Genomic DNA, 25,827 nt, shown 5'->3' on the forward strand with positions numbered 1-25,827 from the left:
TTTTTGAGATAAAGATTATTTATGCATTTAATATGTGTTTACTTACTATGGTATATTATTTATTTATTCACTGTTCTGTTACAGAGAACAAGTAAATGGGATACAATTGCTATGGTATGAAAAGGGGTGGGATTGAATAAGCTCAGCTTCTTCCTACTCCTTTTCGGACGTGCTGTAATAAAAAAAAAAAGGAAATATATATACATTACATTGTATCGTATGCATGTTCGAAATAAACTGAAACTGAACTGAACTGAACTGAAATTCTTTCAGATGAAATGTTGCAGAAAATGCTGCCGAGAGAGTTTGAGTTGTCAAGGAGCAGACATGGACACGTATAGTTACTTAAAACTCAGGCTTTGCATTGAATAGTGTTCTAGACTTGATGCCACTCACCTGTCTTTGTTCCTGGTGAAGCTTCCATGTCAGCTCTTCAATCACCTTCTGCTTTTCAACCAGCATTTTGTCTTTCGCTGCCTCCATGCCATCCATCCCTCCACCCTCCCCTATCCGCGATCCGCCAAGCCCGTCATCCATGCTGAGTTGGCCAGGGGACGACTGCTGTGGAGCGAACTGTGATGGAGAGGACATGGGGACATCGCTGAAGCTGTCAGGGAGTGAGCCGCTTAGGGAGAGCTCAGAGGATGCTGGTGAGATTGGAGGTGTAGAGGAGTTGCTGGGATAAGGGTAATAGCCTCCCTGGGACAGGGTACTGGAGGAGGATGGAGACTGGTAAGAGGACAGCGACCCCATTGGAGTGACGGGGAAGGTCACTGTGGTGATATCAGAGGACCCAGATGGGGAGGATCCAGAGTTGGAATCCCTGAAGGGCCTGAGTCGCTCGATGAGAGCCGTCTTGGTGCCGGAGACCGGCAAGCCACGGATACGAAGATGCTGCCTTAGCTCAGACACCTTGCAAAGTAGCACACTTACTTAGTCGACTAAAAACAACGTCAGGTTGTCACAATGGTAATAATCCGCAGCACCTACTTTAAGGTCATCCAGATTGGCTGGCAGGGGCCCAGGTTTGACGGGAGAGATGTTGTTTTGGCTGGGATATGGCGTCTTGACAGGTGAGGACGGGTTGCTGTCTCCTGGGTTGGATGGACCATTGGGGGTACAAGCTGGCAGCTGGTCACTCGTCCCCCTAGAATGGAGGAATTAAAGCATGTCACTAAATAACAACATTGCAGAACAATATTTGTAATATTCCCATCTACAAGTGACTCATGCTGTTATTGTATCACATCGGAGTCGATGACAGTTATTAGGTGCTTGCCAACAATGTGTTATAAATGTGTAGTATTCAACCCATGGGAATCCAGACATTTTGAGTAGAATGGTGGCGGAAACACCACAGAGCAAGTTAAAGACATAGAAAACATTTGTGATGTTATTTCCGAAATACTACTAATTAATGTCAAATATGTGTGATGTTACAGATGTGTTACATTGTTCACGATTAATATAATCCTTATTAGAAAATAACACAACTTGACACTTTTTTGTGTACCACTTACGTATTTTGAGTGGAAGCAAACAACATAACCATTAAAAAGCGTTGAAACAGTTATATTTATTGAGTGTCTTATTAGCATTTCAAAAATATGCTTTCTTGGGAATTTTAATGCTAAAACCCCCAAATCTGATGTTTTCATAGCTCGTTTTGTACACTTGTTTTTTTCCGGACTATGAGCCGCTACTTTTTTCCCAAGCTTTGAACCCTGTGGCTTATACAAAGGTGTGGCTAATCTATGGATTTTTCTTTGCTGACAGATAATTATGGAATAAATTAAGCAAATAAATAAAACAATGTACTAAAATGATCCACTTTAAGAAAATGTTCAAACTCAAAGTGTTTACAAAGTACACAGACGAAGAATCTTGATACATTTCTTGAAACTTATTAAAAAGGAGAACATTCTATTCATCTCTTAAAATGATGAATAAAGACATAAATGACTTTTCTGTTTTGTTTGATCAGCCGTTTTACTGCCGTGTTAACATGCACCATTTGGAAAATATTAGGATATGTAAATAAACCTTTATGAACTATTTCCATGTACACTGAACAAAAATATAAACACAACACTTTTCTTTTTGCTCCCATTTTTCACGAGTTGAACTCAAAGGTCTAAAACTTTTACTATAAACACAAAAAAGCTATTCCTCTCAAATATTGCTCAGAAATCTGGCTAAATCTGTGTTAGTGAGTGTTTTGTCCACCAGAGTTGTTGCCCGTGAATTGAATGTTAATTTCTCTACCATAAGTCGTCTCCAAAGGCGTTTCAGAGAATTTGGCAGCACATCCAAACGGCCTCACAACTGCAGACCACACGTAACCAAATCAGCCCATGACCTCCACATCATGCAGGTGCACCTCCATGATTGTCTGAGACCAGCCACCCAAACAGCTGCTGCAGTAATTGGTTTGCATAACCAAAGAATTTCTGCACAAACTGTGAGAAACCGTCTCAGGGAAGCTCATCTGCATGCTCGTTGTCCTCATTGGGGTCTCGACCCGACTGCAGTTCGTAACCAACTTGAGTGGTCAAATGCTCACATTCGATGGTGTCTGGCACGTTGGAGAGGTGTTTTCTTCACTGTTCAGCATTTGTGGCGTTGTGTGAGAGAGCGTTGTGAATGGAGTGGCCCATGGTGGGGGTGGGGTTATGGTATGGGCAGGCGTATGTTATGGACAATGAACGTAAGTACATTTTATTGATGGCATTTTGAATGCAGAGAGATATCGTGACGAGATCCTTAGGCCCATTGTTGTGCCATTCACCCGAAACCATCACCTCATGTTGCAGCATGACAAGGCACAGCCCCATGTTGCAAGGATCTGTACACAATTCCTGGAAGCTGAAAACATCCCAGTTCTTGCATGGCCAGCATACTCACCAGGCATGTCAACCCTTTGAGCGTGTTTGGGATGCTGTGGATCGGCGTACACGACAGCGTGTTCCACTTCCTGCCAATGTCCAGCAACTTCGTACAGCCATTGAAGAGGAGTGGACCAACATTCCACAACAACAACCTGATCAACTCTATGCCAAGGAGATGTGTTGCACTGCGTGAGGCAAATGGTCGTCACACCAGATACTGACTGCTTTTCTGACACCCCACCAGATACCCAATAAAGCAAAACAGCACATTTCAGAGTGGCCTTTTATCGTGGGCAGCGTAAGGCAAACCTGTGCAATAATCATGCTGTTTAATCAGCATCTTGATATGCCACACATGTGGGGTGGGGTGGATTATCTTGGCAAAGAATAAATGCTCACTAACACAGATTTGGACAGATTTGTGAACAACATTTGAGAGAAATAGGTATTTTGTGTTTATAATAAAAGTTTTAGACCTTTGAGTTCAACTGAAGTGCTGCGTTTATATTTTTACGGAAATTTCACAAGGTACCGATATATAACTGCAGCTTATAGTCCGGTGCGGGTAATATATGAAAAAAAAAAAATTATTCTAAAATTTTGTGGGTGCGGCTTATACTTCGTAAAATACGGTAAATGTATTTCAAAAACATACGTAATAAGACCAGTAGAAATGCAACGTTTGACACCCGAATCAAGCATTGATATTTTTAATGGAATTAAAATGAGCTTTCATGGCAGAAGCTAAGATTTTGGAAATTAGTTAAAATGTTATTATACATATATAAAACAAAGGTATTCAATTCATAACAAATTAATAATAAATACAAAATATTAGGAATGTCAATCTTACAACAACTCACAATTGTTCTTGAGGCGATGATTCAATTCAGAACCAATTCTCAATTTTTGCAATATATTATTTGGTATTGAAATGCGAATAAAATCTTTTTAAAACAGCATACAGGTTACACAAGCTCCTCTTGGCTGCTGACGTACAACGTATATGTGCAGAGATGGCCTTAAATGATACATTTTAAAAATGTATTTAAAAAAAACAAAAACGATTTGGATGTGAATTTTTTTTAGCACCCTTACTAAATATAATAATTGATAGTTAAAAGGAATATATAATAACAATCAAACAAATAAAAATACAAAAATAAAAATAAACGATTTACCCTGTATAATATAATTGTTTATTTAAAGTTGTATCAAAAAGAATAAATACAAATAAAAAATAACCTTATTATATATTTATAGTGTATTATCTATATCATATATTCAATTCAAAATGTACAGTATTATTAATATTTTGTAAAACAATTGTGCACCTGTTCACCTGTCAAATGTAATCAGATCAGGTTAGGATTTGTTGTGCTTTTGGAAGATTGAACTATATAGAGCGGGTCCGATGATCAAGTTGCCCGCTTGTGTAAGAGTAGAGTTAATGTAATATATCACAAATTAATTTATACTCATCACTTGTAAAATCTCAGACGATTTCGTGAAAGCCTTGGTCCAATGACACTATTGTTCCTTCAACTTTGCCGGCTGACTTACTTGTGCAGGTGTGCCTGCGGGTGAGGCTGGTAAGTAAAGGCAGGTTGTCTCTGCTGAGCCTGGCCCTGCATCATCAAGGTGGCGTGCTGCTGCTGCGACTGCGAATGAGTGTGAGCGTGTTTCTGCTGGCTGAGGATCTGTAGCTGCAGGAAGAGCTGCTGCTGCTGGAGGAGTCGAGCATAGGCCGAGTCCATCGGTGGGGGCGACTTGTCAGCCTTTTGGTCAGGGGGAATGTACTGGTGGTATTTCAGCTTCTTCACTTTTGGCTTCACATCTTTGGGCTTCTTATGGCGGCTCTTGTCTGCGGTCTTGGACTGTCAGAAGGTGAAACGCAAGCACGGTGTTGGTGTCGGCTGACAAACGCCACAGCACAACTTGTACCAACCTTGACAATAGCAGGAACTGGTATTGGAGGAGTACCCTGGTTGGTGCTCGCTGCAGAAAGTCCTTCATCTTGGCTTTGGTCAGGTGGGTCTCTGGTTGTGCCCTCCTGTTCACATACAAATACCGGATTTGACCCATTGCTGATTTTATCCTCCTGTCTAGTTAAATATCCCTTTTTGTTTAGTTAAATTCCAAATCTGTCTTACAGAATCATGTTCTATGTATTCCATTTTACTTTGTACATAATTTTGATGTATATTTTGTGAACTATATACAGTTTGTCTCTATTCTGTACTTATAGGCTATAATATCTATGGGACCCCGGGTACTAAATTTAGTGCCAACTCATGTGTGGACTTGTGCTTGTATGACAATATTACTTTTATTGTAACAGAGAAGCACAGAATTAAAAAAAACCCAACCCAAAAAACATTAAAAGTTATAGACTAGTAATACATTATTTTGATTTGATTAAGTAAAATAAGTATTTGTTCCGTTGCCAACCAGCAAGCTCTTTAGTGATTTGTGTTGAGACAAACTTATGCATAGTACAAATAACTGCTATTAAACCAAGATTGTCATAAACACAAAATATTTTTGTTTTGCTTACTAAATGTCTCAAATATATCTCGTGTATTATTTATTCAAAAACATCTTTTACTTGCATCAATATTCCCAAACTGATCAGAATTGTTCACTTGTCAAACGATCTATTACAAATGTATAATCAATAAATATTGAAATGAGTTAAAATAGAACGGGAACAAGCAAGTCCAGGAATATTTCTGCCCAATGGAACACCTGCAACCTGGTGTAGATCACAATTTTGCCACAGGGGGGCACAACAGTCTCGGTTATAATATAATAGGTCTGCACACACACTTAACACAAAAGACATACATTTAACCAAAAAAGGTTAACTTAATATAATAATAATATTTATATATTAATAATAATAATAATAATAATGATAATAATAATAATAATGATAATAATAATTAAAATAATATCATGAAATATCTAAACATATATTTTTTAATGTGATTGTAAAATGTTTTCGGACTTATGGGACAACGAATGTGACTTTAGAGATAAAGTCTGTACAGTATAATGCAAAAATAATTCAAAATATAATTTAGAAATGTATATATTTATATGTCTGTACTTTTGATTGTATTTATTAATGTTAATATATCATTTGGTTTACTTGATGTATTGAACATTTTTTAGATAATTGTAATTGTTTTCAGAACATTTTAATGTTTGGCTTATCAAACAAATAACTTGCCTATGAGGGTGTGTATACCTGTTGTGTGCTAGTGAGCCCAGGTGAGGAAGAGGAGGCTGTGCTGCTGACAACCTCGGATGAAGGACAGGCAGAGCCCTGAGAGTCATCACTGTGGTGCTGATCTGGAGACAAACTCTCACTGCTGCTGTCCTCCTCAAATGCGTACGAGTCTTCTTGCTTGGGGAACTTGCCATGATTTACTGCCAAAAAGGAGTCACATTGGTTTCTATATTGCCTAAAGATGAACAACACTAAGGGCCTGATTTAAACACTGTGTGCAAACTATACAATTGTGAATACTATTAGTGGGCATGTTGAGTGGGATCTACTAAGACTGCGTGAACAATTGATAACAAATGCAAAAGTGGTGCACACTGCCCTATTCAAAATGAGAAATGTGCATTTACTACAGTCATTTACTGCATTTAATAAGTAACATGATGCAGCCCACGGCAATAATCTGTGCCACCTTTTCTGGGCAATAAAGAATCATGATCCAGACAACAGAAACCATTTTTAGCACGTCAAATGTGTGCTCTGCGATGGTGCGCAGCATCCAGATGCAAAATGTCATCCCGACAAGCCTGTTTTGCAGGTTTCCCTGCTCTTCAGGGGATTTTATAAATAAAATAAAATAAATCAATAAAAATAAAATCCCCTGAAGAGCAGGGAAACCTGCGAAACAGAATTTTTTCCTGACCTAATGTATATTCCGCTCTACCCCGGTATTGAGAACTGTATAACGGATAAACCACAGAAAACCTCGACTATATATATATATATATATATATATATATATATATATATATATATATATATATATATATATATATACATATATATATATATATGCTTTAGTAGATCCTGCCGCAGTTTACGAGTACCCTACCTTACAAAAGTTATAAGATATGGGCTGTCTTTCGGCTAATCTTGTTTTTTTTTAAAGTTGCGAGCAAAGATTTTGGTGACGAGCCAGCTACAGACACCTCCCCACTGCTTTTTTGGCAAAGCGAATGCCACAGTAAACCTTGTAAGAGCCGACCAACAAAACAGTGAATGTGAAAGACAGTGCTGAAAAGATGCGGATGATATTCATTGAATTAAAGAAAGAAATAGTGAAGCAATACTAGCATGACACTACACCAGTCTGAAGCAGGAAATGTTGAAAATAATTCTTATTAAAACACAATTCTTCAATAGAGGACATTTATCCTTGAAAATATGGACACTCGGCTGATGGTATGAAAGACAGAGAAGAAGATTGCAGATGACAACATTATTACATTAGTTAAAAACAACTATTGTGGTTTTCGTAGTACATGCTATTGTGTTGTTTTCGATACTATAATAAGTAAAGCCGCTGCTCCTCCACATCAAGAGGAGCCAGATGAGGTGGTTCGGGCATCTAGTCAGGATGCCACCCGAACGCCTCCCTAGGGAGGTGTTTAGGGCACGTCCAACCGGTAGGAGGCCACGGGGAAGACCCAGGACACGTTGGGAAGACTATGTCTCCTGGCTGGCCTGGGAACGCCTCGGGATCCCCCGGGAAGAGCTGGACGAAGTGGCTGGGGAGAGGGAAGTCTGGGCTTCCCTGCTTAGGCTGCTTCCCCCGCGACCCGACCTCGGATAAGCGGAAGAAGATGGATGGTTGGATATAATCGTCATCAAGAAGTTCAAAGACCCTTCATTAAAGTTTGTTAAAAGACAGAAGGGGACTTAACCCTCAAGAGATGCAGTAATAATAGTATAATAAAAAATATTATAAAAATAATTTATCATTATAATTATTATTATCCACTGATGATAATATTACATGAAGCAGTTAATCTCTACTTTATACTGATTCAATTGAATAACATATATTGTTTTATATTATTATATGATTATTAATACTCATTTTCTGGCACCTTTATTGTGGAATTCTCAGCATTTTTGGGGAAAAAAAAATCTTAAAAATGAATAATATAAATAAATGTAAATAGTATAAAAAAATAAAACAAATATTATATTTAGGAGGTTGTTTTAGAATATTTGAAAAAGACCAATGATGCCCCTGGTTGAGATGCTTGATGAAACACATTATTGATGAAACAAAGACCTAAACATGTAAATAATGTAGGCTTTCTGATCATGGAGTGTGCCATCTACTGCGCTTGTCACGTTGCGAAGACTGACAACAAGCATAGAATGATCAATCAAATATGGGAATGTATGCAAGAGGGAACTAGTTTATCGTCCATCCATCCATCCTTTCATCCATCCTACCGCTTGTCTCTTTCGGGGTCATGGAGCCTCGCCACGTAATCTAATTATGTTAAACCCATCTTTAAAAATAAAAAACCTAAATAAGATATTTCCAATCAAATTAAGTCAAAAATTGTGGAACATTGAGATTAGGTTTAGGGTGGGGTGGAGGCCCATCAAGAGTTTAAAAATAACAAATAAGTAATATTAAAGACCAAAATGGGGTCACAAACAACATCTTCTTGAGGGCCACAAAAATCTGATCCCAAGATACTGAAACTCCACCACCTGCGGCAAGACTCCACTCCCAAACTGACTGGTGCAGTCCACCCTTTTCTGTCTGAGAACCATGTCCTCAGATTTGGAGTTGCTGAGTCTCATCCCAGAAGCGTCACATTCAGCTGCCAACCGCCCCAAAAAAACGCCGTCGGTCACAGCTTGATGAGGCCGTCAGGATCACATCATCGACAGACAGCAGGTATACGCTTCTAAGGTCCCCAAACTGGAGTCCATCAAGGCCTTGCAAGGTCAGCCTTGACGCAGCGCATGCCAAGGTTTACAGTGAGCAGGCTCGACTTGCTGCTGGCAATGCGAACCAGACTCCTGCACCTGTTTTACAAGGACCAGATGGCACGAACTAGCATGCAATGAAACCTGTAATACGGGAACAGCCCCTACAGGACACTGCAAGGGACACATTTCTTTTTCAAGTCCACCAAACTTGGGTGGACCGGTTACGCGAACTCCCATGCATCCTCTAGAACCCTGACTAAGGAAGGAGGTGGTCCAGTGTCCCAAGACTAGGGATGTATTGTTAGGATTTTATCGATATCGATACCGATATCATTATTTATATATTATTGCTCCCTTAGTTGTGATTATTCCAAAAGTGATTATCAGATCCTAGGGCTTGGCGATATGGCGAACAAAAATAAAAAAAATCATCCCATCTTAATTAATATCACCATTTTTTACATTGTTTTTAACTTGCCAGTTTTAAAGCATCTGTATTAAAAAACAAATAAACTAGGGCTTAGTTTAACATTCTAAATAAATAAAAAAGTAAATTTAAAAAACAAAAAGTACAATAACATAACAATGTACCAATAAATTGGACTTTACATGTTTCCAAGTAAAATAAAATGGTAAATGGGTTATACTTGTGTAGCGCGTTTCTACCTTCAAGGTACTCAAAGCACTTTGACACTATTTCCACATTCACCCATTCACGCACACATTCACACACTGATGGCGGGAGCTGTCATGCAAGGCCCTAACCACGACCCATCAGGAGCAAGGGTGAAGTGTCTTGCTCAAGGACACAACGGATGTGACTAGGTTGGTAGAAGCTGGGTATTGAACCAGGAACCCTCAGGTTGCTGCCATGGCCACTCTCCCAACGGCGCCACGCCGTCACCGGCAATGAAGCAGATGCATGAGTTATTATTTCAACTATTGTATTAGAAGCTGTTGCGTTATCAGGAATTTACCAAAGGAGATTGGTGGTTGCTTCCACAACTGGCTAGCATTAACAGTCGTAGCAGGTGTTTTTCACGCAGCTTCATGTGAAAAAGTGGTCATCAAATTTGCAAAAAAGCACATCACCTGACACTTACAAGTTATTTGGGAACTTTATGGCTCTGTATTTTCAAATGAGTTCTGTAGTTTGAGGTGGCTAAGTGTCAAGGAGGCAGGCACAGAGATGGCGCGAGAAGGAAGCAGGGCTGGCCAGGCTCCATGGAGGTTAGTTTTTGTCCAGTGCACAGCCCCCGCAAACATGATTTACCCTTTTCCTCTCAGTCTAAATGAATGTGACAGCGCGCGTTTGTCATAATTACGATGGTCAGCTGGATAAAAAATATACAGATAACCTTATCATAAGTCCAGAATTTGAACGGTTTTGGGCCGAACCAATTAGGAACCTGTACCAAAAAATACCGGTACTCGGTATACATCCCTACCCACGACCAAGACGAAACACACATTTAACCACATGTAGCATGATGTTCAACTAACAGTCGAGCCCTTCTTTCAGGCACCTTGGAATAGACTTTCGTCGGCAGGCTGAGGAGTGTAATCTGGAACACACCCTTCGGTCACACTTCTAGAAAAGAGGACCACCACCCCGGTCAACAATCCAGAGGATCCAAGCAATGATGAAAAGACATGACTGTCCTACAACATCTAGGGATCTAAAACTGAGTGGACATGAAGACAACATGCTGCAATAATAGTCTATTGTTTGGTGTTGTACTGAAATAATTACAACCTTAAAATATGGCGCTTTCCCTATGACAGGCCCATAAACTAACTTCTTGTGACTTCTTCCGAGTACTTTTCTGATATTCCTATTGGCCAGTTTGAACTTTGGAAGTGGAATCCTGTTTCTTTTGGCTGTTAGCTTTGGTATGGCATTTGGGACATACTGTATGCAGCTGAGCTAGGCTCCAGCACCCCCCACTACCCCGAAAGGGACAAGCGGTAGAAGATGAATGGATGGATGGATGTATCGGATATTCAGGTCTTCAGAACATAAAAGTTTTTTGTTAGAAATATCACCACTGAAAATGCTTGTGTGACAAAATGTGTTGACTTTATTAAATAAAAAGTAGGTTTACACTAATAAATTGTGTTTTAGCCAGGGTGTGTAACAATGTCATTTGCCTGTTTACCATCTACTAAAAGCTTCATAATGTTGTTCCGCCTAGAGTAATTCTATTTGCAACAAGCTTTGCAGAGGTGAGAGTCACATGTTGTTCTGATCATTTCTGGACTTGTATGACTGCCAAAGCATACACATAAAGTAAGCTATAATACACATAAAAAGTTTAATTTAATGAATCATCAATTAACTAATTAACATCAATACTAAATCATTATTGCAATGCCTTCAAAAATAAAAAAATACAATACATACAAATATATATTTCATATGATAACATAAATTGCACTTCATTCAACTAAGTAAAATATGAATATAATTATTCATATATTTGTAATTATATTATAAACAGATGGTTCTCGTATTTTGATACGTTCCGGATGTGACAATAAACACCATAAAAAGTTCCCAGTGTATCAATTCATTGGAATTGCTTGCCATTTATTCAGACGGTTATCTTATTGATCCTTCCGGGTCGGGATGACATCATTATGTGACGTGTGTAGTGACTCGACATGGCAGAGCACGGCGCAACAACTGCTCTAAAGTTGACTACATTTTGCAGAAAAAGATTGCAACAGCGCTACTTGTGATAATTATAAGGCTGCGAGTTCATCAAGAGGAGGACATACGTGCAATATGCTAAAACATCTGAACACAGCATGCAATAATTATAAATGAAAGTTGCGTTTTTATCCGCTCCTATTTCATCCCAGCAGCAGTAACGTCACCTGAATACAACAGGTACTAACTCACACCTTCTATCATGTTACCGCTATTATTTGTTAAATTGAAATTAATGCCTTCACATTTAAATGAGCATGACGAGAAACACATTCTGACTGGCTTCGAGGTGGGAAGCCCCAGTTCACGTGTGCCGCTAGACGAATGTCACCGAGCAGCGACTACGTTTGTGGTCAAAACTTTGCATTTTCGGTAGGTGAATGTTGAATTGTAGTTAGAGAAAAGTTGCACGTTTTCCTGCGACTAGATTTTCTCTCTCATATTATACATTTGAAACCCATGAAATTTGAATTTGGTGTAAAAGTCCATTCATGTCAGCAATTAACTTCAAATGTGAAACAAATTTGTGATATTAACTCATTGCATTTACATAATTTATGCATTTTTCTCTACATATACAGACTTTAGGAGCCTGATTGACTAAAATCCAAATACCATGCGCTAAACAGCGTGCGCAAACTATACAATTACTTTTAGTGTTGCGTGTGATCTACTAAGACTGGGTTTACAAATCTGGGTACTACCCGGCTTTTACCATGGAAACACTCATTTACTGCATATTCATGTTATTAAGCTACTCTCTGTGGTGTTTTACTATGTTTTGAAACATGCAGTAGACATACACAGTATGTGCAACTTTTAATAGGCAAGTTAGGTGCAGTCCTGCAGTGCATCTACATGGAGCCTACTTTTTTTAGTACACTGAAGGTGTGCCTGGCACTAACTGCAAGCATGCCCTGGAATGATCCAGACCTAAGAAAATGTATATTGTAAGAAGTTAGAATATAACTTCTTACAGTCATACACTGCAAATTATTTAAATCTATTTTTAATCTATTTTATTTGTATTATTTCTCAAAATGTAAGAACTATTTACATATTTTTGGTCAATGACTAATCTTAATTTTAGCATGACTCACTTTTTCTGTTCTCATGTCAAAATGTTAAAATTGAAAAAATAACTATTCAAATCAAATATTTTGGTTTTCCCCTACATATACAATCTTGTTTAACGGTTCTGCAACATCTGGAGGATGCTTAATGTAAGAATTGCAAGTTAAAGAATGCATGTTTTCAGAATAAAATACTTATTTCTATCTTAAAAATTGCTGCTAAATTCTACATATGCAAATCTTAAATTAGGATGTCTTATCAAGTACAATTATTTGTCAAAGCAGCTAGTTCATTTCACTAATTATTAGTATTTTTATATATATTTTACTTATATTTTGACAGCTCTTTTTTGCAGTGTACATATGAAAAAACGTATGGCATTTAAAAAACGCATCAATGGAATTTGTTTTAATCAGCCCCTTACGTCATCCAACAGCTATAAAATTATATTTCTGATTGACAGTATGTAAAATGTTGTTATTTTTGACAGTCCATACATGTTGACAAGCCGACGTAGGATGGAGCCGCAGCGCGATCGACTCACAGCCATTTCAGTGCAAATGCCAATTCGCTCATCCTTTCCAGACCTTACTTGAATATAGACAGTTGTAGTCTTGATAAATCACACTGCGTGTGCTAAATGACTAAATTAGTATTTTTTCCTGCCAGTATTGTGGGCGTTCTGATGATCATCATATAATCTGCATATATTCTGCATTCATAAGGACAGACCCGCTATATAGATTGCGCTCCCTATTTTGCACATTTGAGAGTGCGCACGAGTTTAGGAGATACGTTTGCATGTGTTTTAATACACGCAAACCTTTAGCAGATCAGACACTTGGTGTACTATTTATCCAGCAAGTGGACTAACACTTTAGACAATGCTGTATGTGTATGTCTTTACTTGCATGCCTTCATTTCAAACCTATGTTTGTATCGTGTGTTTAAGGGTGACAGAATCAATGTTGTTCGTAAAATGTGTGACCTGTAACTTGGACATCTCACTGACACCTGCTACACGTCCACTCACTGTGGACATAGCCGTGTGCGTCCTGATTGGCCAGGCTGATACCAGCCTCGGCTGTGGTTGGAGGTGTGTGTGTGGAGAAGGATGTAAGATTGTCTTTTTGCATTCAAACATGTGACAGCCGAGAACAGAGCCCTGGTTTCAATCAAAGCGCCGGACTCATGAAACCCATTGACCTGCAATGCGCGCACGCACATACCCACGCGCACACATCGGGCAAACAAACAGATAGAGTTGTGGCAGGTCACCTGACGACAAGAGCAAAACTACAATAGCAAAGATGCTGAACAAGAAGATGAACATGAACATGAAAACAATGGTTAATTTAAACGACATAAGCATGTTCAACAAAATTAAATATATTTCAGTCATTAATCATAGTACCGTAATAAGTTATGTATTAATGCTTATATTATAAAATACATCACATGAACAAAGATAAGACCTTCTGGAGGAAAGTTCTGTGGTCAGATGAAACAAAAATGTACCTGTTTGACCACAATACCCAGCACTATGTTTGGAGGAGAAAAGATGAGGCCTTTAATCCCAGGAACACCATTCATACCGTCAAGCATGGTGGTGGTAGTATTATGCTCTGGGCCTGTTTTGCTGCCAATGGAACTGGTGCTTTACAGAGAGTAAATGGGACAATGAAAAAGGAGGATTAACTCCAAATTCTTCAGGACAAACTAAAATCATCAGCCAGGAGGTTGGATCTTAGGGGTGTTCCAGCAGGACAATGACCCCAAACAAACTTCAAAAGTGGTAAAGGAATGGCTAAATCAGGCTAGAATTAAGGTTTTAGAATGGCCTTCCCAAAATCCTGACTTAAACGTGTGGACAATGCTGAAGAAACAAGTCATGTCAGAAAACCAACAAATTTAGCTGAACTGCACCAATTTTGTCAAGAGGAGTGGTAAGAAATTCAACCAGAAGCTTGTGGATGTCTACCAAAAGCGCCTTATTGCAGTGAAACTTGTCAAGGGACATGTAACCAAATATTACAATTGCTGTATGTATACTTTTGACCCAGCAGATTTGGTCACATTTTCAGTAGACCCATAACAAATTCATAAAAGAACCAAACTTCATGAATGTTTTTTGTGACCAACAAGTATGTGCTCCAATCATTCTATCACAAAAAGAGTTGTAGAAATGATTGGAAACTCAAGACAGCCATGACATTATGTTCTTTACAAGTGTATGTAAACTTTTGATCACGACTGTATATACGTTGTGAAATGAGTTGATTAGGGTTAGGGGTCAAATAAATTCTGCTTCAACCTGCTCCTTTTCAGACATGTTACATTGTGCAATTGTATAATGCTCCTGAATGTAACTTGTGAAGCATGTATGAAATAAACAACGTCTGACCATGACAGTTTGGGAGGATTGTGCTCAAGGTTAAGGAGACGGTGAGGGGTTAATGCTGCGGGCCAGCAGCAGCCTGGTCCTGTCAGAAAACGTTGTAGGTGGCTTGCTGGAGCCACACGGGCCCGTTAAAGCAGGGAGATAGGTACAAACATACACATTGGTAAGCCCGCCCGCACACACACACACGTGCTTGCAAAAACACTTCTAAAGAACGAGAGTGGGCCTAAATACAGCTGCTGTTCATCCCAATAAAGCCGTTGCATCCTTTTGCAGAGATAGTGTAAACCAGCTGACTGCATCTTTCTTTGCGCAACATATATATGTTGTGTAAACAGGCAAACAGAACCACCAAGCACCATAACAGTGTCAGGAATGATATACAGAGAGCAAACACATCTAAGGGATTACAAGAGAAACAGTCTTGGGTGCGACACAAAACATTATGCTAAATCAAGACAGTCCAAGATGCATTTCCTGGAGTCAAATAGTGGAGCTGTTTCAAGAGGGCTCCCCAAACACTTGAACCCTCCCTAATAAACAACGATTAGTCCTGTAGCCAAAAACACTTGTTGTTAGAGGGAACATTAAAAAAAAAAAAAGATTAGTCCTGTAGCCAAAAACACTCGTTATTAGAGGGAACATGAAAAAGAAGAACGACTAAGGAGATCAAAGTAGATCTGCTTGGTTTATACAATGAATTGTAGTCTCATCCTAACCCGTCCATTGAAATCTTTATTCCTCATTTCTCTCACTGGGATCAAAGGTATGACACTTGAAAGTCTGGACACAAAAATACATAAACTTCAGTAACGGCCAGAAAATTTGGGATCGACTCAAATTGTGGCCTTGAATAACTTGACTGCTCTGTGATACAAGAAAAATTGCTTGTTTTTTTCCCCGTATACCACAAAAATAATACTGTATAATAAGATGTTCTATGACTTTCAAAACATTTGTATTATTGTCTCTTCTTGATAGTGTTGGAGGAGGACGCAGCTCAGTCGCAACGCAAATGCACTCGGTGGATTTTAGGAGCAACACTCAGATACTGTATGACAACATCGTGCATCATTGAAACAACTTTTGACATTAGCGGGCGCTTTTCGGATTAAAAAAACTTTTTTCGAGATGCAAAATAAGTGACCGCATTAAACAGGTGTCCGCTTTAGACAAGGTTAAAACACATTTTGTGGCTCCTATCAGCTAGTTTGTTATACAGTATATTTTAAGCTTCAACTTTTGGAGGACAAATATATAACATTATTATTATTGATAACAATGCTTTTACTAATTTTAGTTTTTGCTTTTTTAAGTATTGTATTTAATAGTGTTGTATTTGTATGTCATTGTAAACCTAAAGACATGCACCTGAGGATAGGTTGTTTGGCAACACTAAATTGGCCCTAGTGTGTGAATGTGAGTGTGAATGTTGTCTGTCTATCTGTGTTGGCCCTGCGTTGAGGTGGCGACTTGTCCAGGGTGTACCCTGCCTTCCGCCCGATTGTAGCTGAGATAGGCTCCAGCACCCCCTGCGACCCCGAAAGGGATAAGTGGTAGAAAATGGATGGATGGATTGTAAACGTATATATCCTAAGTATTTAGAGCTGGGTTGGTGGTTCCTCTCTTTAAGAAGGGGAACCAGATGGTGTGTTCCAACTATCGTGGGATCACACTCCTCAGCCTTCCCGGTAAGGTCTATTCAGGTGTCGAACCTCGGATTCAGGAGGAGCAGTTTGGTTTTCATCCTGATCGGGGAACTCTGGACCAGCTCTATACTCTCGTCAGAATCCTTGAGAGTGCATGGGAGTTTGCCCAGCCAGTCTACATGTGTTTTGTAGACTTGGAGAAGGCATTCAACCGTGCCCCTTGGGGAGTCCTGTGAATAGTGCTCAGAGAGTATGGGGTATCAGACCGCCTGATTGTGGCAGTCCGCTTCCTGTATGATCAGTGTCAGAGCTTGGTCCAACCCTCATTGGACCCGTTTCCAGTGAGGGCTGGACTCCACCAGGGCTGCCCTTTGTCACCGATTTTGTTTACAACTTTTGTGTACAAAATTTCTAGGTGCAGTCAGGGTGTTGTGGGGATCCGGCTTGGTGGCTACAGTATTAGGTCCCTGCTTTTTGCAGATTATGTTGTCCTGCTGGCTTCATATGGCCAGGATCTTCATCTCTTACTGGATCGGTTCGCATCCGAGTGTTAAGCGACTAGGATGAAAATCAGCACCTCCAATTCCAAGTCCATGGTTCTCGCCCATAAAAGGGTGGAGTGCCGTCTTCCGGGTGGGGAGGAGATCCTCCTCCAAGTGGAGGAGTTCAAGTACCTCAGGGTCTTGTTCACATGTGAGGGAAGAGTGGATCGTGAGATGGACAGGTGGATCGGTCGAGCGTCATCAGTAATGCAGACCCTTCATCGGTCCGTCGTGGTGAAAAAGTAGCTGAGCCTGAAGGCAAAGCTCTCAATTACCAGTCGATCTACAATCCTATCCTCACCTATGGTCATGAGCTTTGGGTTATGACCGAAAGGACAAGATCATGGGTGCAATGGGCCAAAATGAGTTTCCTTCGTCGGGTAGCGGGGCTTTCCCTGACAGGTAGGGTGAGATGTTCTGTCATTTAGGAGGAGCTCAGAGAAAAGCCGATGCTCCTTCACATCAAGAGGATCCAGATGAGGTGGTTTGGGCAACTGGTAAAAACACCTCGGAATCCCTTGGGAAGAGCTGGACGAAGTAGCTGGGGAGAGGGAAGTCTGCTTAGGCTTCTGCCCCTGCGACCCTACTTCGGATAAGCAGAAGAAGATGGATATATATATATATATATATATATATATATATATATATATATATATATGTATGTGTCTGCCCGATTGTAGCTGAGATAGGCTCCAGCGCCCCCCGCAACCCCGAAGGGAATAAGCGGTAGAAAATGGATGGATGTATTAGGGGTGTCAAGTGATTTTTTAAAAATCTGATTAATTACACTTTTAATTTGTGATTAATCATGATTAATCACAGGTTATTACTCGCTTACATAGTTAAAATTTGCTTAAGAAAATACCCAAATATTTGGACACAAATGCAATTGTGTTTTCAGAATGTCATTCAGGGACGTTTTAAATGTTTTAGTTACTGAAAGTCATTGATCTGCTCCAAATGTTGTGACAGTATAGTAAGATTCAAGTACACATTTTGAAAGTATTTGCAATGATCTAGCAAAAATGATGATATAGTAAACACACTCATAAACAACCTTGTGCACCTCATTGCTCATCTTCGCTTTGGCCGTGTGTCGACATCCGGGTTTGCGTGCAGTCATAACAAACAGTGTGATTAATCTCCATTCATATATGATAGCGCAAATTTTTTTTAACACGTTAACAGTGACAGCCCTAATATGTATATGGATTCAACGGGGCGGGGGGCGGGGGCCGCTGCTGAGGGACAAGGGGTAAAGGTGAGTGTACACTGCCACCATGTGGAAAAGTGATGTGGAGAAACACGCCATGACAGTCCTACTGGCTTGTTTCTTGATTTGATATCCATCTACGTTTTTTGAAAAGGACACATTTGTTATGTTGAGGTAAATAATTGTATTTCACTGTATTTTACCTTCATTGTTTGATACACTTCTACATATGCTTTTGAATAATACATTTTATTTTGAATTAGAAGTAGAGTTCAACACCATTCATCCATCCATCTTTTTTCACTTATCCAAGATCGGGTTGCGGACGCAGCAGCCTAAGCAGAGAAGCCCAGACTTCCCTCTCCCCAGCCAATTCGTCCAGCTCTTCCGGTGGGATCCTGAGACGTTCCCAGGCTAGCTGGAAGATATAGTCTTCCCAATGTGTCCTGGGTTTTCCCCGTGGTCTCTTACCGGTCGGACGTGCCCTGAACACCTCCCTAGGGAGCCGTCCGGGGTGGCATCCTGACCAGATGCCCGAACCATCTTAGCTGGCTCCTCTCAAAGTAGAGGAGCAGTGTCTTTACTTTGACCTCCTCCCGGATGACAGAACTTGACAGAGAGCACCGCCACCCGACGGAGGAAACTAATTTTGGCCGCTTGTACCCGTGATCTTGTCCTTTCGGTCATAACCCAAAACTCATGACCATAGGTGAAGATGGGGACGTAGATCGACCAGTAAATTGAAAGCTTTGCCTTCCGGCTCAGCTCCTTCTTTACCACAACGGATCGGTACAGTGTCCGCATCACTGCAGACAATGCATCGATCCGCCTGTCGATCTCACGATCCACTCTTCCCTCACTAATGAACAAGACTCCGAGGTACTTGAACTCCTCCACTTGGAGCAAGATCTCTTCCTCAACCCGAAGATGGCACTCCACCTTTTTCCGTGCAAGAACCATGGCATAGACTTGGACATTCAATACATACATTAAAAATGATCTGGAATTTAGGTAGTTCCCGTATTTTCCGCACTATAAGGCGCACCTAAAAACCTCCAATTTTCTCAAAAGCTGACAGTGCGCCTGATAATCCGGTGCGCCTTATACATGGACCAATATTGATACACAACAAACCTAAACTTCATTTTCATAACGTTTAGGTCTCGCAACTACGGTAAACAGCCGCCAACTTCTTTTTCCCCCGTAGAAGAAGAAGCGCTTCTTCTTCTACGGTAAGCAGCCGCCAATTTAATTCCCCCCGTAGAAGAAGAAGTGCTTCTTCTTCTACGGTAAGCAGCCCCCAACTTCATTTTTCTCCCGTAGTAGAAGAAGTTCTTCTTCTACGGTAAGCAGCCGCCGAGTTCATTTTCCCCCGTAGAAGAAGAAACACTTCTAACCCAAAAATGGCTCCTATTAAGAGACACGCTTACGACGCAGAGTTTAAACTCAAGGCGATCAGTCACGCAGTAGAACACGGGAATAGATCAGCAGCGAGAGAATTGAACATAAACGAATCAATGGTGTTTAATTCGGACACTGAAGAAGAAGAATTTGAGGGATTCGTGGATGAGGAATTACTTCATAAATTGAGCTTTACCTGTTTATTTTGTGTGTTGTGTTGTGTGACATTAATGTTTGAGCAACGTTGAGTTATTGATATATTGTTATTGCTCTGCACTATTTCGAGTGTTACTATATTGTGATTGCACTAACGTTTGATTTACCGTAACAGTATCACTGTTTTTTATGTGTTTATTGAATCAGGGAAAAGTTCCCCTCCACTATGTGATATAAATGTTGCACTACATGTTATACCTTGCTGTTGTTAAAATATAAACAAAACACCACGTCACTGACTTTACCTCGGGGAAAATAATAAAACAGCTGTTTATTAATTTTGGGAGTGAACAGAGTTGTCAGAATGCTGGTTTGTAATCTATTAATAAAGTTTGACTGACCTATCTGACTGTTTTGTTGACATTCCCTTTAGCGCAGCTCCATCTAATGGATGCATAGGTGCACCTTATAATCCGGTGCGCCTTATATATGAACAAAGTTTTGAAATATGCCATTCATTGAAGATGCACCTTATAATCCAGTGCGCTTTATAGTGCGGAAAACACAGTAGGTTGATTTTAGGCCCAAATTGTTTTTTATACTCTATGTCAAACGTCAAACTATGTACAGCCACACGTTTAAACAAACCAAAGCAAAATAAATGTTTTTAAGGCGAAATATAAAAGTTAACACAACAGTAAAACGGAAAATCCTACCCTGGACTTGAGTTTTAAAAAGCCTTCCATGAACCAAAATAGGTAAACCATTATGGAACCCTTTTGGTGAGTCATATGTTTTGTCATAATATCCGGAATAATATTAGTGTTCTCTTAGTTCAACGACTGTGCAATAACATCACAGAATGGATGAATACATGGGAAAAACTAGTTTGTTCCAATTGCCAAATACTGTTGCAGATTACAAAAAATATTAACAGAAGATACAGCTCATGCAGATGGTAATGTATTATTTTAGTCATATTTTTCATGTGTTGGATTAGTGTGAGAATGCATCAAGACCAAAAGGAAGACCTGTTTTTTGATACGTGTCTCTGCCATCATCTGTCCAAGAACACCAAGTGCAGCCAGACACCAGGAAAATAAACCAACTGGCAGTAATTAAAGGGCTGCAGTAGGTGAGACTTTCCACCTTCCACAATCTCGCTCCGTTAAATCCAGTACAAATAATCACGTCCAGGACCGACCTGTCTAACCGGCCGGGGATCGCCCTTCAGCGCGCGCAGGAACAATTACCCTGAGCTGAGGCGAGCACAGCCAATCAGTTTGGTTATCTTGAGTGCCAGAAAGTGATACAGCACTTATTTGGTCAAACTGAATTTGAGTCCGTTTTTTGATATCTGAGGGGAGAACATGGGTTGAGTGTCAAAAGCAAATGGAGGATAATGAGGTTTGTGCTGGACAACTGAGGCAAGAGTATTAATATCTGATGAAAAGTGTATCACATTATAGTCACAATGGGAACTCCCATCCATCCATCCATTTTCTACCGCTTGTGCCTTTCGGGGTTGCGGGGGTGCCGGAGCCTATCTCAGCTACCTCAAAATTATATTTGCGTCAATATCATATGTAATCGCTTTTGCTTTCACTGTGTGGTTCTCACCCCAATCATTTTGAAGTTAGCTACATTTTTCTAGAAAGCACAAAGCCTCAAAAGTCAAAGAAAACCTGGTGATCAAGAGTGACAAAACATTCTCAACAAGGAGCAGTGTGGTTGCAGTTGTGTTGCTATGGTAACAGCTATGCAACATTATTAATACACATACGCTATACAGCCACATAACAAAAAAGAACGGCAGCTAAAACTCCACCAAACACATTTTTGGGAAAACAGAAGACAATTCAAACCACGAGCACTTTACCCTGGCAAATGTTAGACACACATGTCAGGAATGACTTTATAAAACAAAACTAATGCAACAAACTTAGCTTCATTTACCCTTGCTTCATTGCAAAGATGTACATTTTTGCTTCTGTCAAAACCAACAAAGTATATTATTTACTTTTAATAATTGTTTTGATTAATTTTGTCTTTTTTAGTAAACTTTTCAAGCCCAGTGTTAAGGTGGTGCACATCTAATGCTGGGGTGTCCAAAGTGCGGCCCGCAACTCATTTTTTTTATTATTCTGCAAATAAAATCAAAGACCTTTAGACAGAAAATAAAGAAAAACTGGGAATTTATCAAATTCCCAAATCATAGCACCTGCAAACTAAAAGAGCCAACTAGCTTAATGTCTTTACTATTTTTCGACTCCTACTTGGGGGCCGGGGTAGGAGTGTTGTGTCCAGGACCCCTAAAATGTCTAAATATTTGCCAAGATACTTGCAGAATTTGTTGCATATTTTGAGAATTTCAAATCATTCAGAACTATTAAAACAATAGTTAAATATGTTTTTGTGTATTTAATGAATTAAATCATTAAGAATATCAGAGTGGCAACACACTGTCATAAAGGGGACTTTGGGGGGTTTTGTTTCCCTGGAATGCAAAGGAAAGTTGGCGCGGGCAAGGCGTGAGGGTAAGGAGATCTTTTAATTATTACTATAAAAAAGGAACAAAAGGCGCGCACAAGGCGGAAGGACAAAAACTTGGCTAATGAAACAAAAACTTGCACAAAGGCAGAAACTATGAACATGAAGCAAAACGTCACCAACTGTGGCATTAATAACAAAAACTTACTTGGCATGGAACTATGGAAACATGGGTAGCAGAAGTCATCAGAGGTAAACAGGGGTCACAGAGTTAATTTCGCCAGGCCGACCAACAGAAAATGAAAAGCTTAAATAACACAGACATGATTAACAACAGGTGCGTGAGTGCAAATGAATCAGGTGTGTGACATGAGGACAGGTGAAAACTAATGGGTTGTCATGGAAACAAAACAGGGAGTGAAAAAACAGGAACTGACAAAATCCAAATAAGCACATGGCCAAACAAAACATGATCACACAGACATGACACACACTTACATTTTTTGGGATGTTGCCCTCAGTGGAAGTTTTTTTTCAATGTATTAAGTTTATGCATTGGGTTTTTTACATTTTCATAATGTTTTTAGGCACCGGTGGTGGCGAAGTAGAAGAGTGTAACAATAATATAAGAAATAGTAGTTGAACTAATTAATACAATGAATTAAACATTCTGCAATGAGGTGGCGACTTGTCCAGGGTGTACCCTGCCTACCGCCTGAATGCAGCTGAGATAGGCTACAGCACCACCCGCTACGCCAAATAGGGACAAGCGGTATAAAATGGATGGATGGAATTAAACACTAACATTTTCATTCACTTAATTTGACCAGAAGTAATCCTTATTATCGTACAACTCAAATTAATTCCAGCTATACACTACCGTTCAAAAGTTTGGGGTCACATTAAAATGTCCTTATTTTTCAATGAAGATAACTTTAAACGAGTCTTAACTTTAAAGAAGTACACTCTATACATTGCTAATGTGGTAAATGACTATTCTAGCTGCAAATGTCTGGTTTTTGGTGCAATATCTACATAGGTGTATAGAGGCCCATTTCCAGCAACTATCACTCCAGTGTTCTAATGGTACAATGTGTTTGCTCATTGGCTCAGAAGGCTAATTGATGATTAGAAAACCCTTGTGCAATCATGTTCACACATCTGAAAACAGTTTAGCTCGTTACAGAAGCTACAAAACTGACCTTCCTTTGAGCAGATTGAGTTTCTGGAGCATCACATTTGTGGGGTCAATTAAACGCTCAAAATGGCCAGAAAAAGAGAACTTTCATCTGAAACGCGACAGTCTATTCTTGTTCTTAGAAATGAAGGCTATTCCACAAAATTGTTTGGGTGACCCCAAACTTTTGAACGGTAGTGTACCTACAAAACACCACTAGGGTATCGCGCTGAAAGCACCTTCATGTTGCAACCATGAGACCTATAGGCCGCCCACCCCTTAATTCAAGCTCTCCCAAGGAAGACAAACATTAAATACGGTCATTCAAGAGGAACTGCATTTTTTGGGGGGGAACTCGTTCACAATCATTATGAGAGACAAGAAGACAAAATTTAGTTTTTTTGCATTCTAACGTGTACAAATCGGCTCGTTCTTGGTGGCTAGCAATGCAGCTAATGGGAGCAATCAATCCTACCTCTAAATCACTTTAAAAATGTGTTCGAAAACTGTCAACAATACTTCATTTACGTTCCGTAACCTGTATAATAACCAAGCTGTAGCAACATTGTTATTGTAACAGCGAACACTGAGGAACTCTTTTAGTGTTTTAACACATCGGCGTGCTATGGTATTAGCCGTAAAAGCTAACTACGACAAAAGCTAACTTCGGATAAGCTAGCTTCTACGTCAGCACGAAACGCAATTAAGCTTGTAATGCACAACACAATGCGATAAGACACCGATCTGTACCGACCAAAAAACATGAACAATCATGTTACAGTATCTGTAAAGTATTAGCCCACATTTCATGTTTTGTTTGTACACAGCTAGCCAGACAGCGTATGTACTGTAGTTGTAATAACACACATAATTGCCCCCCCCCCAAACCTCAACAATCCCTCCCACACACACACACACACACACACACACACACACACACACACACACACACACACACACACACACACACACACACACACACACACACAACCGTAACACGCACCTTGTTGCTGTTTTACTCAACAGAAAAGCAACAATCCAAAAATATCACCCATTTTCAAAACATTTTAGTTCATGAATACGTTTTCCTTGCGACAGGCGAGCGTAATAGAAGCCAATTGGGATGGCTAGCCGGGAGACTGTTTGTGTTGTTAGCCCAGTAGTAGTATGCTGCTCTCTCACACAACACAGGCGACGTGGGTTCGAGCCCTACTCGGAGCAATAAGAAAAAACAATGCAGCAGAGAGAGCGAGTACACTGTAAGCCTGTACATTAAGGCTGCTTTCAATATGGTTACTGTTTGTTTACTTTTTGCATCGCAGATGTGAGCGTACAAGCCAGATATAATAAAAATCTGATGGAGTAGATCTATACACTCCTAAGAAGAAATACTTTTTGCAAGATATAAAAGATTTTACCCCAATTTTTTTTTTAATACTGTCATTGTTTTGTGTGTCTCCAAGGTCTGGAGGTATAATATAAACATAACATATGTATGCATAATTATTATATAAAAAGTCCAAGTTAAATAATAAAGAAGACTAAAGAAATACACAGGAATGTATTTAAAAATAATTAGTTTAATTGACATATTACATAAATACAAATGCATATCAAAAAGACAAATTAAAATAATGAACGTATTTATTTGATTTATTTGTATCATATATGTTACATTTAACGGGACCTATGATGATTTTAATCTACATTTAACACACTTCCTTGTGGTCTAAAGAATAATTATTAGATATTCTTAGATGTGCATTTTGCATACATTTTACTCCACTGTCACTTTTATAACCTTCTTTCTAAGTATGTTTGCAAATGGTTTGTTTTGAGGGTAAAATGAAGCCCTCCACACCCCACCTTCTCTAGCTTATTTATGTTGAAAGCGTAAATATTTATCTCACTGCATGTTGAACATAGGTGTTATTGTGCGCATGCCATGGTTGAATGAAAAGAATACTTTATCCACGTCTATTTGTATGAGGTAAGCTAAACCCATCCATCCATCCATTTTCTACCGTTTGTCCCTTTTGAGGTCACGGGGGGGGGGTACTGGAGCCTATCTCAGCTGCCTTTGGGCGGAAGGCGGGGTACACCCTGGACAAGTACCCAGTTTGATTAAAAA

General features: G+C 39.6%; 1 protein-coding gene across 2 annotated transcripts in view; it reads right to left on the minus strand.

Moving 5' to 3' along the window:
- Positions 1–25,827, minus strand: part of myocd (myocardin) — a 70,141-nt gene that overhangs the window by 13,401 nt on the left and 30,913 nt on the right. For both annotated transcript variants that reach the window (XM_062056451.1, XM_062056450.1), the window contains 5 exons: positions 6,142–6,323; positions 4,837–4,941; positions 4,452–4,765; positions 991–1,147; positions 397–912 (listed from right to left, as the gene is read on the minus strand). In XM_062056451.1, coding sequence (XP_061912435.1) covers positions 397–912; positions 991–1,147; positions 4,452–4,765; positions 4,837–4,941; positions 6,142–6,323 — 1,274 coding nt within the window. The remainder of the gene's footprint in view (positions 1–396; positions 913–990; positions 1,148–4,451; positions 4,766–4,836; positions 4,942–6,141; positions 6,324–25,827) is intronic.

Source organism: Entelurus aequoreus, linkage group LG08 (assembly GCF_033978785.1).
Source record: "Entelurus aequoreus isolate RoL-2023_Sb linkage group LG08, RoL_Eaeq_v1.1, whole genome shotgun sequence".
NCBI lineage: Eukaryota > Metazoa > Chordata > Actinopteri > Syngnathiformes > Syngnathidae > Entelurus > Entelurus aequoreus.